Raw genomic sequence first — 19,259 nt, 5'->3', positions numbered from 1 at the left:
TCAAACAGTGACTGTCAAGTCATAGCTTAGCAACTGTAACCAAGTACAGCACTTCTGATAAACTTGTAATTCCTCCAAAAGCCAAAGCAGTGTGTGGGGGGCTGTAGTAAGAGTGAGTGATTTAAAGAGTATTTATCCACTCATATATACATAACAAAAGCTACAATAGTTAACATGTCCAGCTAACTAGCTAACTACCTACAGTAGTAACAGAACATTACTACTGAGGCCAAGGAGTACATCATTAACTAACTACATTTGTTTGTGGGATTACAGCTTACATGAAAAAACCAAGTTCAGGACTAACACATCCACTGTGTAGTATTTCCCCACTGTGTGGAAGCTGAACCTGGATCAGCGTTGTCAGATGGGAAATGTTAAAGTATCATACCAGTGGCTTACAATTCCTATTTTGAGGAAGATGATTGTATGCAAATCACATCCAAGAGAACAAATAGGTATAAATGTGTAATTTCAGAAAAAGTGTATTTATTGAGACGAACAACTTTTTGACACTGCCTACAAATCTAGCCACATTGTTAAAAAAAAAACAAAACTTGCTGACATTGTTATATGATGTGTGGAAGGGGGTAGACTTTCAGGACTCACTCAAATGAAAATGTCCAAACACTGAAAACAAAAGCATAGTTGTTCAATAAACTAAAGGCTATAATAGTAAACTATAACAACACAAGCTGTGGAATGTTCAGCATCTACATGGAAATGAACAACATACTTACCCCTTCAGCTCAAGTGCCACATAGTCTACCATTGTGCAATCTTCAAATAGGCTACTCTATGTGTGTATGACTCGGTCTGATTCAGCACTTCTTTTCAATACTTTTTTTTCACATGGATGCAGCAGTAAGCTATCTCTCATGTAGAGTCTCTTCAAATGAGCAAACCAGCCAATCGTGCTTGTTATGATGATGAACATGAGTCACGTTCATCATCACAACAAGCATGATTGGCTGGAAAGAGGTCATGTGAGAAGAGATGAATGAACACCGACGTAGGATCGATATTTTACTATCCTGATGTGTTGAGAAATTAATTAAAATGAGATAGCATAGACTGCAACTACAAAGTGTCACAAAATGATCAAATTATCGTACATTATGGGACTTTAGGCATTTTTGATCATACATTGTGCAGAGGGCAAAATTATCTTACAATAATGATCTTACATGTGGCAACGCTGTCCTGGATGTTATCAGAGTTTGTGGCTCTGTCTGACTCATTTTTGAATTCGGGCAAGTTTACACTCAGCAAATGCAGCCAGCGTTACCCCAGAGAGTGTTATCTTTCCCAAACTCATTGGTCCTCATCTTTAAAGGTTTTACTCTAGTAACATTCAAAGTGAAAAAATATTGTTTAAAAAATAGGAACTAACATGTACGCTAAGAAATAACATTCTGATCTTACATTGCTCCTTTTAATACTTAAACAAAAAAATTTAAAAAAGGACTAACTAGTTCTACACTGCAATGCAGGAACATTGTGCTGTTTCCTTGTTATATCTTCTACATGGTGAGAATGCTGACTTTTTTCCTTGGGAATGAAACTTTTTGCGCAATACCATGTATGCACCCATCAACTGTATATTTAAGACCCCTAAAATGGTGTTCTCATTTTAAAATGAGTCAGCTGGAAACATTAAAAAGCCAGCTGAATGTTTAGCTTAATTAGCAAGTTAGCTCTAGCTGATAGCAAAAGTTGTCATTTCAGCAATACAGATGGTTGCTGGCAAGAAATGAGGCACCTTCGTTTGTCTACCTCTGTCTGAAATCATGACTCATTGTTTAATTTAAGTAAAATTTTAAATTTTAAGTGATAAATCTCATGCTGTTGTCATTGTAAACTTCATATACAAGAGCAGAAAGCCTGATAGACGCAGCCAAAAAGGACTGTCAATTATTAGAACTGTCTATCCAACTTGTAGGGCATGTTAGCATTTGTAGAAATACAGTACTCCAACTTGTTGTGTCTTAGTGAGTCTTCTAATCTCTGGGTGAGTAGCAGGGATGGAGTGATTGAGCACCACCGGACAGATGAAGGGATAAGGAGTGGTGGTGGTCAGGGGGATAAAAGTAAACAAAAACGAGGCACGCTGCTGGCTGTTAAGTGCAACACCTTTGCTCTGGGGTTGAGGGAGTAGAGAAACGAATGGCGACACTCACCTCCTTGCTTACTCCTGTCAAGATAGATGGAGACCCTTCTGGCCAGACCTGCGAGCGGGAGGAGGGGGGGCAAACGGAAGAGGGGAGGAGGAGGGAGGGAGGGAGGAGAGCGGGAACGCAACAAAGCAAGCAACAAATTAGCAAGGACCCCTGTGCATGCAAGAAACACACATTCACACACTTTCATGAGTGTATTCCACACACATTCCAATAGCAGAGGGATGAACAAGGCTGCTGTTTCCCAGTGTGGCATCTCCCAAATGACTAACAGTGATACGCCAGGATCAAAGTGTGTGATGAGAAAGACAGAGAGAGAGAGAGAGAGAGAGGCCTGAGCTGAGCTGCTGCCTCTGCATTACAAAAAGGAGCTGTGAAAGCTGCACAGGGTCCCCAAACTCCAAGCCTGCAGGACACAGAATCCCAAATCCCTTCACCACAGGGCAAAAAGTAGGCAGGGTGGAGCACTGCTAGAGGACTCTGAATGTGAGTATGTGCAAAGAGTCTGAGAAACATCAATAGTAACCAAGACCTATGGAAATAATTGAACTGGATATGAAGGTGTGTGTGGTTACAAGAATCATCATATATCCATTTATGTTATTAAATGAAATGACATAACAATAACAAGATTTGTTGCTGTGGTGGGTGTATGTCATCGGGAAAACTGGTCGCTGCCTTGTTCAGCCTCTCTGTCACTTTGGGGGCTGGGGCACAAAACAATATCAAAGAACCAGCAAAGTAACAACAAGCCAGACGGTCACAGAGTCTACAGAGATGGTTCAATGATGAAAAACAGCAGACAAGCATGTCATTGGAGGACAAGAATGGGATGAGTGCAGACAGGTTGTACAGGGACTGGTGTGTATGTGTGTGTCTGCCAGCGTCTCCTTGAAAAACATTCTCTGTCTTGTAGCTACTGCCTACAGAGGTAGAGCGGGTTTTCTGGCAGCACAAAGACAGACTTGTGTAATATTTTATCAGGTTTTACATTATTAATGCTGGCGAGGCGATGCTAAAAATCTAAAAGAGTCCAAACAAACGCATATAATTATTGTACTCCTGCTGAAAGATGTTCCAGGAAATGATAATAATATTATAATTAATACTGGGCCAGGAGGGGAGGTGGCCTGTGTGCATTAAATAGGGAAAATCGTATGTGTGCGCTTGTGTGTATGTGAGAATAAGATGTGTGGAGACAGGGAGTTTGCAGATGTTCTTGAAGTATCTTGCCGAGTTGGAAAACATATTTGAACACCACAAGCTGAAGCTGGACTCTTCAGTAAAACTTTTCCAGGAAAGATCTCGAGTGGCTGTTTTTATTAAAATTGATGCCTCCACTGTAGACTGAATGCAGTACCTACACAGTGACTGTCACTAAAGACACATCCAGGATAACAAGCACACCATTAAATGTTAAAGTCTTAGTGAAAACAAGGCTGTGGCTTGCTGTGGGAGAGTCCTCTGCAGAGGATGAATCTCTCAGGGCGATTTGTGTCGTGAGAGGCAGCAAGACAGTGATGCTAGTTAAGTGTGTCGCCTCTCTGCAGGTCTCTGCAGAGCTTTAGTGACTCTGTGGCTTTGTAATGATGGAGACACACATGTGCACGCAGTGTGTGGTCCACACAGATAACCAATCAGCCAGTCACTCATCCTGACAGCTCTGCTCCTGTTGCTACAGTACCAATTAGCCAAATATGTGTCTTACAGAGATGTGCTCTAAAAATGCTATCAGAAAGTTGTCCACCCACATAAGCATGTGCTCATGCTAACACGATGGGTCATAGATCATTTTAAAACTTTTTCAAAACATACAAAGGAATGGAAGTTGATTTTTGCATTCATTGAACAGCTTATCAAATATTCAGAGAAACATATAGTCATTCCTACAGCTGCCACAGTTTCCCCAAAAACTTCCATGACCCAGAAACGACGGCTAAGAAACGCCGGAGGCAGAGCGATGGAAATGTGGAGCAGTGGAGAGAGTCGAGAGAGAGAGAGAGAGAGAGAGAGAGAGTGTGTGTAGGTAACCTGACACAACGCAGAAGTGGGTGGATAACTCTGACAAGTGTGTACTGTGGGTGTCAGGCCTGGTTCAAATATTTGCGAATAACTCTGCCTCACAAACTATGGAAGTTTGCCAACACCTAAGGTAAACATGGCAGCACATCCACCGATATCCACAGTCCAATATTATATTCACACAACTTAAACAACCCTACAAGAATGATGAATCTACCCGTTACATTTTGATTAATGTAGTATTCTTAAATAAACAGACTTTGAATGTAGGTTTCTGAACAGATTAGACTTTCAACCCTGTCAGGTGTGAAAGATATGTGATGAATTCGGCATATGTCAAATGGTAAGACAGGTGGAGCTGACAACGGGGGGTAAGTTAGCTACATTAGTTTTGACTGATGGAGCTAAATACAGACTCCTGACTTACATCCAAAAACCTGCCACCAGTGTGGCAGGAATAATCATACAATGTGGAACTTAGGATCAACTCAGTTCATGTAAAGAAAGCATGTGACCTCCTCTCCTGGACTTCATGTGGTGACTATTACGTCATGTGTGTGTTCATACCTACTGAAAACACTGATAACTTGGTTCCACTGTGTGCTACCACTAGAATTTTGACATATTCAGTAATCCGAATGGCTCTCTGGTTGGTTGGCAAAGGTTCAGAGATCACTACTATCGGATGTTTTTGCCAAAGTCGTGGAATCATTTAAAACTTCTCTTGGCAACTGCAGAATGGACAGCCATTAACCTAAAATGTCTTACCTTATTAAAAGCACATGCCTACAGTATTTAAGACATTTATTGTGCTATTGCAGAGTGTGAACAAAATACTTTGGCTAGGTTTGATTGAGATGCTTCAGAGAGCCGTGCCATAACTGAGTGTGACGAATGCTTGTGATAGTCATAAAAGTTGTTACATGATTTCATTTTCACAAATGGACAATGCACTCAACAGTATTAAAGTGCAAATAATATCAGCTAATGCTTAGCCAACGTACTATAAGGAATGTTTACACCAGAGGTCAAATGGCTGCAGTGTCACCAGCACTTAAAGCTTCTTCTTCAGGAAATAATAGTGTGGTTCAGTTTCTACGACTGTTAGCTGTTTACTATTACTGAATCAGTTCACTGACTTAATGACTCTTCTCTAACTTGTTTTAGTAGTTCCCATTATGTTGTGATATTCAGTTGTGGCCACACTGGTTGCTGTTCAGCAAATACTTTCACAGGCTAACCTTAAAGTAACAAAATGTGTCCATTTAAAAGTTTACATTGTCTCACAGAACAACATGTGAAATCCTACCTGGTTGTTCTTTGGATGGGGAGGTGTGGAAGTGTGACTGGGAGGGGTATACAGTGGGGCACGTGGTGATTTACTACAGGAAGTACTATGAGAGTATGGGTTGGTGGGTAGAGGGGTCGGATAATAAAATAGAGCGTTGGTCTTTACTGTGAGCGCTGGAGGAGGGCTGACCTCTGGTAGTGGGCAGCATATCAGACAGGCCCTGCCAGGCCGTCACCATCTCCGGATTCTTCTGGTCGGCGAAGTTCTTCCAGATACGCAACGCTCCATCATCTGGAAAGAGGGGAGGGGTGGGGTTAGAGGTGGAGAGGGAGGGGAAAGAGTGAGAAAGAATGTAGATAAAAAGTTGCAGCGAGGTAATAAGGCCAGAAGGAGGTGAAGCACACAGACTCAACACTCGTTTGTATTCTTTTTGGATTTGGAAGTGCATTTTCAACTGTGCAGAACATTTGATGTAAACCTTGAAGTCAGACTCTTTCAAAACATGCAACACACAGTGCGACCTGACCATGACCACACACACAGACACAAAGAATCAATAGAAAATGTAGAGCAGCATCTTCAAAGGCTTTTTGCCTGAAAGAGTACAACTGTCAGTGGGAAACAACCTGAGGCAGGAGTCTCAAACCCCAAATATCTCTGTCAGAACAGTGTAGCTGAAACACAGCTAAGACACAGAGCTAAACATAAAACATGTCCGTGCACTCTTACGAGGAAGCTATTACAATCCATAAAGGTCTCCGCTTGATTTACATTCTGCATTTTACTTTTTTAATGCTGTATATTTTTTATAACTAATGTTCTCGCTGACATCCCTCGTAGCATGACTGATGGAGTAAAGCTGAATGAGTGCACATTACATTTTGATGAGAAGGAATTTAAATGTATTAATCCCTGAGCTTTTATCAAAGTTTCAGAAGGTGTGTAAGGGAATGCAGCATTCATTCTCAGTTTAATGTTATACTGTAAAGACAAAACAAAACAAATGTGTGTTTCTGTGGGTGTTTTCTACAGTTCCTCTGGGTTATGAAGATAAAGCCATGGAGGGTAATTGCTTTGTTCCGTTGATGAAAGATGATGAATACACATGAGTGTTTTGTGTGTGTCTGTGGGGGTAAGAGTCAAGTGTTTAAGGCTTGTTGTTGCTACAAATGAGTCGCATTGCGATTTCTACTGTGCTGGTGGGTGCGAACATTTGAGCTGCTCACTCAAGGAACATCTTTGCTAATATCTAACTTGAGTTTTTACTTTGTGCAGTAATGCGTGCACCTGAGTCTTCCATGTGAATGTATGTATATATGCCTGAATGCGTTTCCAACCTGTTGCAGTGAGCAGTAATGAACAGTCATGTCCATTCAGGTACTCCATGGCTGTGATGCGAGTGTAGCGAGGGTTCCCGTTGTAGAAGTAGTCCAGCCTCTCGCCTTTTTCCCAGTCCCAAAAACTACAACAGGCATACAAACATAAAGTCTTTAGAATATAATCTCTTAACCTGTCTCACATTTTAAACCAGTGTGTAAACTCAATTATTTTGTGTTCAAGTGTGTGTGGTGCTCTTTGTCTCTGACCAGATGCTGTCTTTGTCAGCCACAGCAATGCAGGTGTTGAAAGGGTGAAACTTCACAACAGACGGCACTCCAGGGTTGCGGTTGATGAATATTTGATCATCCAGACGGGAAACACCTGTAAGCGGGGACAAGCCAGGACAGAAATAAGTGTAAAGTAGAGCAGCCAGTCCCAACCATGGGACTCTGATGGTATCTCTGCAGTAACCAGGAGGTACTAGGAAAGATTATAAAGAAGAACACACATATATGTATAATATTTTGATAAAAAATATATAAACCTAGTATCCAGTAACCTTACAGCTGTCAGCTGTAAAACTTTAAGAGTAAATGTTATCAAATTGTTGTCAAGTGAGCAGAAAGGTAAAAATAGATTTGCATAAGTAATAAATTCGTTGTTGAATCGTCAAGCTTCTGCAGTAGTGCTACAAATGCTACCTTAAGACTTGAGACAAGCATAAACATCAACAATTCCAGGGGTCTTGTATGGATTCACATGCAGCCATGGTGGAAACATGGTTCTTCTCTCTCTTTGCAGAGAAATACAGCACCATTAAATAATTCCATTAGGCCATTCATTGAAAGGGTATGATGAAGGGGTGCTTTAGCCCAGCTGATTGAGCTGTGGGAGTGTGTCAGACAGCTCTGCTCCTGGTTCTGTACATGTACACTTACTTCAGACAGATATGCAAAAATCTACTTGCTAAAAAGTTAAATAGTATCAAGAACATAATTTCCAGCTGGGATGCAGAGGAGCTTCTCACTTCACTTTTCAAAATGCCTGTTTTGCCCGTTTTCACACTAGAAATGAACTGAACCATGGTTCAGTTTGATCCGAAAAGACCACCTCTTTTTGTCGGACCAAGGTTCGGCTATTTTTTGACATGTTCTTTATACTAGAACAGATGTTCTTGGTTCTTAGTTTGACATTATTCACTTTCTTGTTGAGAGTTAGATGAGAAGACTGATACCACTCACATGTCTAACAGTGCTATCAATCTACTCATCTAACCCTCAGCAAGAAAACAAACGTATTTCCCAAATGCTGAACTGTTTTAAAATTAGATTAGCTATCAAAAAGTGTCAGATCTCAATCAGTGAAACTAAATGTGATTTCATGTAGGTTTGATGCATTAATTGTAGACTTACTAAATTAATACAGAATTTAATCATTCTTTTGAGAGTTCTATTATTATGGAAGGCACAGCCAAATGGTTGATGTAAATGTATGTAAATGCAGATAATAGCAGTTGTAGTTGTTTCATAGGTTCAGTTTTTTTTTCTTCCTTTTTTTGGTTCATGAACAACCCCTGGTTTCAGTGTGTCTTCTTGGCTACTACCTTAAAGCACTCATTGCAGATGGCCATCTTAAAATGCTTTGAAAATGAAAATGTTTTTCCTAAATTAATATAAAACTTTAATAATGCCAGCAGCTTCTGTAGCTGCAAATAGGACAAGACAACAGAGCCGAGGAAAAACAAAACAGAAATAAATAAACAGCAGCGAGGCCTTTGTAACACAATTTTAGAACCAGAACATACTGGAATATATGATTGAGTATTGGATAATTGCAGCACTGCAAAGATGTTGTTACAAAACAACAACAGTAGGACTTGAGGCAAAGCAAGAGAGGAAAAAGAAACAGAACATATGACAATATTTATTAGTGATCCAGGGAGGAGAGACAAAAAGTCTCGTTATGTACCCCTTTGGCAGGTTTCAACGGGAGTATAATGCAGTGCCAACACACTGATACAACCGATAAGTTCACCGCCTCACCATATGTTGTCATGGCAACACCATGTCGGTTTGCCAGCCTGTCCTTGGCTACCTGAACAAACTCTCGAGACCGCCATAATGAGATGAAGAAGAATGAGGAAAAATCCACCATGAATTCATCACTGACGCAGCTATGTTGAAAAAATGTAGTTGGAGGGAAAAGTAGATACGAGTGTTTGAGTCCTTTGGTAAAAAGCTGGGCAAGATCATCTTCATTGATTGCTTTTGTTTGTGCTATTTGACAGCATGTTCAATACGGAACTACTGTAAAATCTGAGACTACCCCGAAGACTTCAGAACTGCTTGGTGATTTGTGTAAATTTTGTATCAACAAGAAAAGAAAAACCAATGAGTTCAAAAAACCAGATAGTTTCTTGCGTTTCACTCTTTTCTCCTCTTTCATTTCTTGCCTCCCCACCACCGCCTCGCATCCTCTCCTTCGATCCTACCCTCCCTCCACCTCCTCCTCCTCCTCTCTCGTCTTGTTTCTCTCTGGGGGGAACAGACTGAATGAGGGCAACCCTACTACTCCTCTGTCAGAAAAAACTCTAAGGATAGAGGGGAATTCAATGATATAGCAAGCAGTAAGAGAGGGGGGGGAGGACGTGCGTGAGCGAGCCTCAGCTCTGACGCCAATCACCTCGTGACTCTGCATGTATGTGTGGAGGGGGCTGCCAGTGACGTTGGGGGTGTTAGCTGCTTGAGAAAGCTCTGACTTCAATGGGGAGTCTCTGTGTATGCTGGCACCCCGGGCTCTTTAATATGTGGGCATGTGTTTGTGTGTTTGTGTGAGAGAAAGGGAGTCCTGTGACTCATAAAGGGGTTTGTTTCTGGCTGTGAGTAGATTTCAATCAATCCTCTTATCACTGCAAACCATCTGCACACTCAGTCACGTGACTGAAACAGAGCTGTAACATCTGCACTTGGTGTGTGTCTCGGTTTGGGCTTTTTTTTTTGGGACAGTCAGTCTCGGTTTCAACCTGATTCTTCCCTCGAAGAGGATCTAAACAACTATCAGTTAGACATTATTCAGACAAAAGCTCAGCATCAGTACAGACATATTCTGAATTCCCTAAAATCTTATTATTTGAGCAGAGATGTTTTCCTGCCCATCAGTAATTATGTTCAAATAAGTAAACCTGACATGTTTATTTATTTCAAGGTTCAATTCTCTGGTCTCTTTGTGGTGCTAAATAACAAATTTGCCTACATAAATATACAAACACTATGCACATTTTTATTTTTATTTTTATGGACTACAATTGTTTGGAATTGCTACGTATTGCATTGAACAAATTAAGGAATTGTTGTGCCTTAAATCCCTGAAGCTAAATAACGAAAAATGAGATGAATGTGTTTGAAGTTAACATGCACCATAAATCTCTGAACCTGATGACCAAAATCCAACCTAAAATCTTTGATATCCATATCAAGACATCAATAATCATTTCTTACCAACCTCGACTCAGACACAAAATAAACAATTAGCTTTGATTCTGATGTGTGAGATGCAGGTAGAAAATGTTTATTTTTGCCACTGCCGATTCTTAAAGCTACATTTTTAGCAACTTGGGGGCAGAAGAATTATTATGAGCTCATGAGGTTGCAACATAAAGTCAAGCAAAGCAAATATGGAGCAATATTAGCATTCATTTGAATTTCTGCTTTTGGCCTCCTCATGAATTTAACTCCAATATTAACTCTTCATGAGCGCTGTTCTGGTGGCCATTAATCCTGATGGAAATATACAGCTCTTAAGCTGCTAAATTCTCCCCTTTGTTAGCTAGTCGCTCACTTTATCTGTGTCCTGTTTGTAGCTGGACAGGTAGTGTATCATGTTTTTTGGAGTTTTTTCACTCAAAACATCTGCCTGCTGCAACTGGAAACTGGGTTGATGTAATAAATGTTCCATAAATCCAAAATAATGAGCTGAACATAGCTAAAACACTCTGTAAACCTGCATAGTTAGCTGATAACTCTGTGGGTTCATCATTATGAGCTACACCTATCAAATCATATCATTCATTTTCACATCATTACACACGATTCATTCTTAATATAAAAAATATTGATTAGTGCAGTTTTCAGTTTTCAATGCATGTTTTATTATCATTTTAACATTTAATTTTCTTAAGAGAGTAGTACTAATGTTTTGCTTGTTTCTTAACTTTTATATAGTTTTTTTTCAGCCTTTTACTATTTCATTTTCTTATGATTGTCTAACTTCATTATTATCTCTGTGATTTTGATTCTCTGTGCACATGTTTATGACTTGAAATAGCCATGTGTATGAAATGTGATCCATAAAACTTGTTTTACATTTTATTAGAGATATCAAACCAGTCATGTCATGTAACGTCGATATGATTAACATATCATTTTGATAATTGGTTTAATTTCATTTCCAGTAATGTGTGAGAAAATTATTTATTTATTTAACATGCAGCCCACTGTTCCTTTCATCTTTAAATAAGTAAGGTGGCTTAACCTGCCAGACAGAGTTGTAAAGTGTAAATACAATAGTATAAAGTGCACATGGGAGTATTTATACATTAGCATGTGTGAGACTGACCTCTTTGTGTGATGCTCCGGCTGTGCCTTCTCACACGAGCATTTCTCAGGAACCTCCACTGCCGCTCCATCCTCACCTGACTCTCCAGGTCATGTTCCTCTGGGATCTGAGAGTGTGAATAAAATAGAAGGACAGGGACACAGAGATTCTTTTGATCACTCTATTTGAAACATTTCTGAGAGAGAACAAAAGGTTTAAATTTATTGCGCACTCAGACACAAGTACATAAATACTGTGGATGTACTGTATAACAGATGAACACTTCAGATGTCAGACATCAAGTCCCACATCAGGCACAACGAGCATCAAGTATTGCTCCTCTAAACACTGACACATTTGGCTGCAAAATTTAAACTTTAAAGGCATTTTCTGATCTGGGTGTTTTTTTCAAGAGGAAGATTACAGGAAGCAAAGACATACATGAGGGCAGTTTAATTGTACTGCATGAAGAAAAGTATATTATTGAGCTGTTATAACAAGTATGCATCAACAGTATGTTCATCAACGGGGGGGTCTCTGGTGTAACCTCCAAACACACGAGTCAAGTTTTGTGAATTTGCAGAGGCGAGTAAGAACAGCATGTGATAAAGAACAATGCAGAAACGATATGAGAAAATAAGGAAATATAGGATACAAGTAAAATAGAAAAGAATGAGAGTGGGAAAATCAAACATATGAGAAGTTCTTACGGACCCAAAGAGTCATGTTTATATTCAATGCTTCTCACCAAACCCACACTGTGCGTATCACTGAGGCTTTACAAACATGTTTAATACATCTCCTTCCTCATAAAACCTTTGCAAAGCTGATTTTGTGAATATTTTGAAATCTGCATGCTCTACTTCTATGTTTCCTTCTTCTCTGTCATTTGATGGTGGATTGTCATGTTTCTTGGTGCGTGAACCAACAGAAATGTGTATTGTGCATGCGTGCGTGCTAGTGACGCACAACATACAAATAAAACATGGACCAATCAAACTATTGCTCCATAGCGCTACTAGTGGTCAAAAATTTCCACTGCCTTTACAGGAATGGTTCAACATTGCTTTTATCAATAAATAGGGATAAAATGTATTTATTGATTTTTTGTGCTTTAACTATTTCTTGACAAACAACAGTTTATCCCTCCGCCCAGCAGTGCCTACGGCTGTAGCTCTGGTTGCTATATACAGTCAGTGAACACAGGTATAGGTCGAGTCATTGTGCCTAGCTGTTGTGTGCAAGGATCAGATCAATTTCTCTTTGTAGAGAAGTAACAAATAAGATATATTGTGTTAATTAGTAAGCTTTAGAGATATACTGTAGGTAGGCGTTTTTTATCCTCTATGGACAAAACCAGTTGAGCTCTTTCTCTGTGGTTTTCAGTTGGGCAGAGAAAGAAAATTCCTAAAATGATGAATGATTCCTTTGATGCTTAGAGGCCTGTTTGGCCAGTGATGGAAACATTTATGTGCTGTGTTGTTTGCTAAATGACACAACTGAACCAGTGCTTGTTTTTGTCCTGGTGATCACACACAAAGAGAATAACACTGACATGATTTGTACAGTTAGTCTGTATGTAGCAGCCTGAGCACATCCACCTCGCTTTGTGTCACCCTATAAAACACTGACATCCTGATTGTCAGGTCGCATTATGTTCTCATATTAAAACCATTGCGCTCATTGACAATTTTACATGTTTAAAAACGTTTTTCATCACAGTGCAGGCCTAGATTACTGTGCCAGCTGCGATGTTAAGTGATGCTCTTGCAGGTATTCAGATAATGAGAGGGTGATGAGAGGAACAATATGAAAAATATTAACTCCATTAAGACTTATGTAACAAAATGTCCCCCACAGATTCTTTTTTGCCGCCTTTATTTTTAGAGAACAAAATGAGTCCCTTTTTTAACATGACATTAATTACACAGAATGTAACATAAGTATGATTTATGTCATTTTTCAGTTACAAGTATTAAAGTTATAAATTAAAAACTTGGACTTTGCTATTATTATGCATATTTGACAGGTGAATAAATAAACAACAGCGTGTAAACAACAGAGAAGTGTAATAGTGGGGAACTAACTGTCTTTGTGTGTGTGTGTGTAAATGCTGGTTGCCAGTGTGTGCTTATTAAGCACATTTCTACAGCGAGGCCTCCCACACCTACTGAATGCTAAACAGCCTGACACACACCCACACACACCCACACACACACACACACACCCACACACCCACACACACACACACAGCTACAGTGCCATGTGACTACACCACTACTGTAATCGATCAATATCCCAATAATGTCTTCACTCGGTGTATGTTGCTTTTAGGGAATACACATTTTGACACCTTTAAGCTGAATTTGAGAATGAATATATTTGTGTGTGGTGTATGTAGAGAGTGTGTCTCTGTGAGTGTGTGTAGTCAGGTCAGGTTTATCTGTATCACATGCAGTGTCCCAATGGGCTTTATAGTTTCTGACTGAGCCTGAGAAAAGGTGGATTTAGCAGTGAGCAGCAGAGTGTGTGTGTGTGTGTGTGTGTGTGTGTGTGTGTCAAGGTAAGAGCCAGCTGATACTCTGGCTCCCAGGGTTGTGGTCCTGCACTGTATCAGCTGCTAATGTAACGTATAATGAGACCCTGAGGTGAAATGTGTGTGTGAGACTCTTGCATACATTTTCAGCAGAGCTCTACACACTGTGGATATACTGTAAAATCACTCCTACAGTATATGGCCAGTAAGCATATGGACACTCACACAGTATGTAATTGTTGAACATGTCATTCAAAAACCATGTGCATCACTATGCTGCTTTAACAGCCTCCACTCCTCTGCTTTCAACAAAATGTTGATTTTGGAACCTGGCTGCAGGGATTTGCTCTCATTCAGCAACAAGAGCCTCAGTGAGGTCGATTATACCTGGCTCACTGTCAGTGTTCCACTTCATCCCAGAGGTGTTGGATGCGGTTGAGTTTAGGGTTAGATTGTAGCAGCTATTAATAAATTCATTACTAAGTTTGTGAGTAAAGTCCTTTTTAACTTCTCAGTAACTACTAGCTAGTTTCTAACTGGTAATCTGCAACATCTAGTTGCATCATTAAAACTTGAGAAATGCAGGGACTTTAAAAAAAAGTGTACATTCGTCCCACCATCCAATCAAAAGTAAACAACGCTGTAAACAGGAAGTCAGTGTAACATCACAGTGAAACAGTTTAAGGGGCCCAGCGATATATATTGAACTTAACTGCAAATCCATGGAAATGTGTGTTAAAGAATTAGTAGTATTCATGCGGTTTGGAATGAGAGGAAATTATCCAATTATGCAACCTAACCAAAAAAAAACCATTACTTCAATTTTACTGAAATAATGTTTTTTGATTGGAAGCATCATGTGTTATTTTTGTGAGATTACATTTAAAATCTTCCCAGTTTACATCATTATTGAACAGCATTTTGATAAGGTGTCAGGTCAGATGTGTCAACCATATTCAATATTACCTTTTTTACTCTTCAGTCTCATATTTTAACAAGGTAATGTTAGCTTTGTCGGTTAATCCAGTTAGTTGCAACAGTAACACCTGGCAGTTACCGTGTGTAAATATTTTCTAATGACTAAACTCTATGTAAAGCTAGTTTGTTTGATGCATTTTGTGATGTGTAAATCTCCACTTTAACACGTGAGAGCTAAGCTTAGTCAAGTTCTTCCACACTAAACTGTAACCCATTTCTATTATTTATTGACCTTGTTTTGTACACGGGGCACTGTGATGTTGACAAAGGAAAGGACCTTCCCACAAAAATGGAAACATTTAATTATCTAAAATATTATTGTATAATTAAGCATTAGTTGGAACTAAAGGGCCTAGCCCAAACTCTGAAAAACTGTCCTCAATCAAAAGTCCACAAAAATATGTAAACTAGGGTGTCCACATACTTTTGTCCATATAGTGTATCTGCAAGTTGTGTGTGTAACCACTGCTCTCTCTCTCACACACACGAACAATAACTTGTAGCTGTCATCTTTTTCATCAGTCTCTCATGTGAAGACATGTCCTTGCTCCTCAAACACCCCTAAAATTGTAAGTGAGGATACACACTCTCTGAAACTCTCTCACACACACACACACACACACACACACACACACACACACACACACACACACACACACACACACACACACACACACAAACAACCACACACACACCCACCTTGTTCTGATGACACAGTGATATGATACCCTGTGTGCAGACTTGAAGGCGTACTCTCACACACATACAGAGCTCTGTAAATGGAGTGTTTTATGGCAGCACTCAAAATTTTGCCAACTCAGCATTCTGATTTGTGCTACGGCAAAACCCCTCACCCCCCCCCTCCTCCTGCTCTTTCACTCACTATATACTTTTCCTATCAAATCATCTCTGTGCTTTTCATCACCTTTTGTTGCCACTTCTGGCTCAGTCTTCCCTTCATCCTGTTCCTCCTGCCGCTGTGCTCTTTACACAGTTTTACTTCACTTTCTACACCTCTTGTTTTTCCTCTTCTGTCTTTCTCCCACACACTCTCCTTCCACCTCTATCTGCCCCTCTATGTCTGCTCTTCTTTTCAAATATTTTACTTTCATCATCTTACTTATCTCTTTGTGCTCTCTCTCTCTCTCTCTCTTTCAAACACAAACCTTCCTCCTCTTTTTGTCCAAAATGTCTTCCTGTTGTAAATATTTTATTTTACTAAAATCTACTGTTCTACTCTTTCTGTATCCGCCACTTTGTCTCTCATGCACACATGAAATTCTAATTCTTTCCTTACTTATTTTTCTCCCTCCACATCCAAAACTTTCTCTCCTCTATTTGACCCTTATGCTTGACTCTCTTTGTAGTAATTCCCTCCTTCTCTGTTTAACCTCTACAAAATGCGCTGACACCGTTTGTTTTACCTTTTTTCCAGACAGGATGGTGTGTTTAGGTTGTTAAAACAGACAGAAGCTTGATTTAATATTACAAAATTCAGCACCAACTACTGTGCATGGTAAAAAGCACTACTTTTAATCTTAAATTTCACTTGGGAGGATGTAAAGTTATGTATCTCAGAGAGCTCAATTATTCAGCGAAGCCATCTTGTACAACCATCAGGCTCTTTCTCACACTGTGATTGGTCCCTGACCTGCTGTTTTCCATAGGACTTCATTATTTTTTTAAATAAATGCTATAACGGAGAGTTCATGTCCTCACATGAATCAGTTCCCTTTAAAGCAATTGTAAAATGCATGACAAACGTGCACCTATGACACCAGCTCACATAAATATTTATGTGAAAACTGAAAATTACCTGTCATATCAGTGCTTCTTTGTTGCTTAGCAACCACCTTAAGCTGCTGTTAAAGAACTAGATGGCTTGGTGGAGGAATAATATGAAAATATTATTTTTAAATGATTCATTAAAAAAGATGCCTTTGCTCCCTTTCTTTCTTTTTCATTTAGCTGCATTTAATCAAAACAATAACTCAACTGACATGTTGCTTGTAGCTTATCGATGGATTTAAAAAACAGTATACACACACACACACACACATACACAGAGGAGAAGAGGAGATGACAGGTGGAGACAAAGACAGGAAAAAGGAACAATGGATAGAAAAGAGAGGACATGGGAAAAGATACCTTCATGACTGGCTGAGCGAAATACTTGGCACTCCAATCACACAGACCCGTCTGGAGGGCTGCACTGATGTAGTTCCTGTGACCACCTGGCTCGTCCCCATCCTCAGCTGCCTGAACACACACACACACACAAACAAATATTAGTGATTCAAGGAGTTAATTTCAGATCATAATAACATAGTAACTTCCCACATTTCGGCTGAGCTATGTTCTTCTACCTGCTCAGGTCCCTTGTCAAACATCTTGCGAGTGCGGGGGAACTGGTGGGAGTGGGGCGCCTGTCCTCCCAATGTGGGTGTGTAAGGGGGGCGTGTAGCCGGCTGCTCTCTGGCTGGGGGTTTGGGCACCTCATTGGTCAGGCTGGAGCTGCTGGTGCTAGGCATGGGAGGAGAACCACTGGAGGACCAGAGAAAGGAAGGTGAAGACAAGACAGGAGGAGGCAGAATACTGGTATAAATACTAAATCCCATATTGGTATAATTTTACACATAAAATACATAATTGTTAATTTGTTTAAAACTAGTCGGTTATCATGTGTTTGTCATTTTTTTCCTTGTTTATACTCTCTTTGAGTTTATGCTCTTGAAAAAATGAGATAAAGAATCTTAAGGGTTACAATAATGAATCTAAAGTGATGCAAACAATAACATTTTTGCAAGAAATTCACATAATTCAGCTGAAGGTTCCCCCCAATGTCCTCATCATTAAACGAAATTGTGTTTCTGTCTTGCTAGAAGGAAGGTTGAGTGAGCTGTATGCATGACGCAAATGTTTTCAGGCTCCAATATAATTAGTTTTCTGTATATGTTGGGATTCATGTGTGTGTTCCTCACCCAGCCTGGTGGATGTGCGTGCCCTTGCTGGTGGGGCTGGCCGGGGCTGACTGGGTGAGAGATCCAGAGTCCAGGATCCTCTGAGGCCGAGCGTTCATGGTTGCCTGAGTGGAAAGAAACGGTGGGTTAGTTAACTGTTGTTTCATTAGGTTATATTACTGGACATTTGGAATTAGAAGCTAAAAAGGGTAGAAGGGACAAAGGATTCAGATATTTCAGAGGATTAGAAGCAATACATGAAAAGCGGATCCTGCTTCCTATAGTAACAGCGCATTTAAAAGTTTGCCTAAATTCCCAGAACTTTATCTCATTAAACGAAGCAGGTAATATAACCTCTTCATTGTGAGTCGTCTAATGGCTGCACACTGGGGAGGAGTAAACTTAATAAAGATAGTAGAGCGAAAGCATCACTGATGAATAGCAGAGTTGTTTACAAAAGCCGGTTGGAGAGAAAACTCTGCAGTGTAAATCTAGTTAACACAGGCAAACACATTTTACTAGCAGGGATTGCTTTTGAATTGATTTCTATGCTAATTACAAAATTGCGGCAGGTATCTTTTGTTTTGCATTTGTCTAAAAGGCTGAGAGGGAAGGAGAAAAGTTTTAAATGCATAGTTCACACACATACAATATACTGCATTTGTGAGGGTATAAAGACAACAGTAACAAGGGTTAGCTGTTAGCGCTTCATTAAAAGACAATTGGAAATGAAACAAAACAGCAGTAAAAGCAGTTGAAAGGATTATTATGGAAATAGCTCTGTCACTAATCTAAGTACTTTTTCTACTCAAGCAGAACAAGATCAATATGATGAGGACATAAAAAAGCAAACTAGATAAACAACCTTATTTTTGACAAATTGGAAAATGAGTGTATGCGGACGATGGGTAGCAGCAAGTGTCTTGAAGGCAGCAATGCACCGCAGACACCATGCAGAGAAACTACACATATTATAATGGAAAAACTGAGCTCAACACCGTAGCATGAAGCCTTCTGGAGCTCATTTGAGAGTTAGCGAGGGGTTGCAGCAGTGATGAAAGAAGTATTTAGATCGTTTATCGTTGGTCCCTCTGACTGACATATTATTATATATGACATCATTAGATTATTTCGACTACACACTGCTTTTTGTAAGATGTCGAAAGCCAAAAAGGTTGGAAACCACTGGTTTTATCTTTAACAATGTGTTGTATTTTAAAAGCTTGTTATATTATCCATTGTATCAAATCTTCATCTGAAAGTAACTTAAACTGTCAAATAAATGTAGTGGAGTAGAAAGTACAATATTTCCCTCTGAAATGCTGTGGAGTGGAAGTATAAAGTAGCATCACATGGAAATACTCAAGTAAAGTACAAGTACC

The 19,259-nt window shown here is 39.7% G+C and overlaps 1 protein-coding gene across 3 annotated transcripts in view; it reads right to left on the bottom strand.

Moving 5' to 3' along the window:
• rptor (regulatory associated protein of MTOR, complex 1) overlaps positions 1 to 19,259 on the bottom strand; it is a 179,034-nt gene that overhangs the window by 15,878 nt on the left and 143,897 nt on the right. The window contains exons 23-30 of one of the 3 annotated variants that reach the window (XM_044346469.1): positions 17,899 to 18,002; positions 17,284 to 17,461; positions 17,066 to 17,176; positions 11,425 to 11,530; positions 7,077 to 7,191; positions 6,828 to 6,952; positions 5,656 to 5,781; positions 2,181 to 2,228 (exon numbers count right to left, since the gene is read on the bottom strand). In XM_044346469.1, coding sequence (XP_044202404.1) covers positions 2,181 to 2,228; positions 5,656 to 5,781; positions 6,828 to 6,952; positions 7,077 to 7,191; positions 11,425 to 11,530; positions 17,066 to 17,176; positions 17,284 to 17,461; positions 17,899 to 18,002 — 913 coding nt within the window. The remainder of the gene's footprint in view (positions 1 to 2,180; positions 2,229 to 5,655; positions 5,782 to 6,827; positions 6,953 to 7,076; positions 7,192 to 11,424; positions 11,531 to 17,065; positions 17,177 to 17,283; positions 17,462 to 17,898; positions 18,003 to 19,259) is intronic. The other 2 variants (XM_044346470.1, XM_044346471.1) reach the window with 2 other exon arrangements.

Source organism: Thunnus albacares, chromosome 3 (assembly GCF_914725855.1).
Source record: "Thunnus albacares chromosome 3, fThuAlb1.1, whole genome shotgun sequence".
Taxonomy (NCBI): domain Eukaryota; kingdom Metazoa; phylum Chordata; class Actinopteri; order Scombriformes; family Scombridae; genus Thunnus; species Thunnus albacares.
The sequence above is the reverse complement of the archived record's forward strand: the minus strand, read 5'-3'. Positions and strand labels throughout refer to the sequence as shown.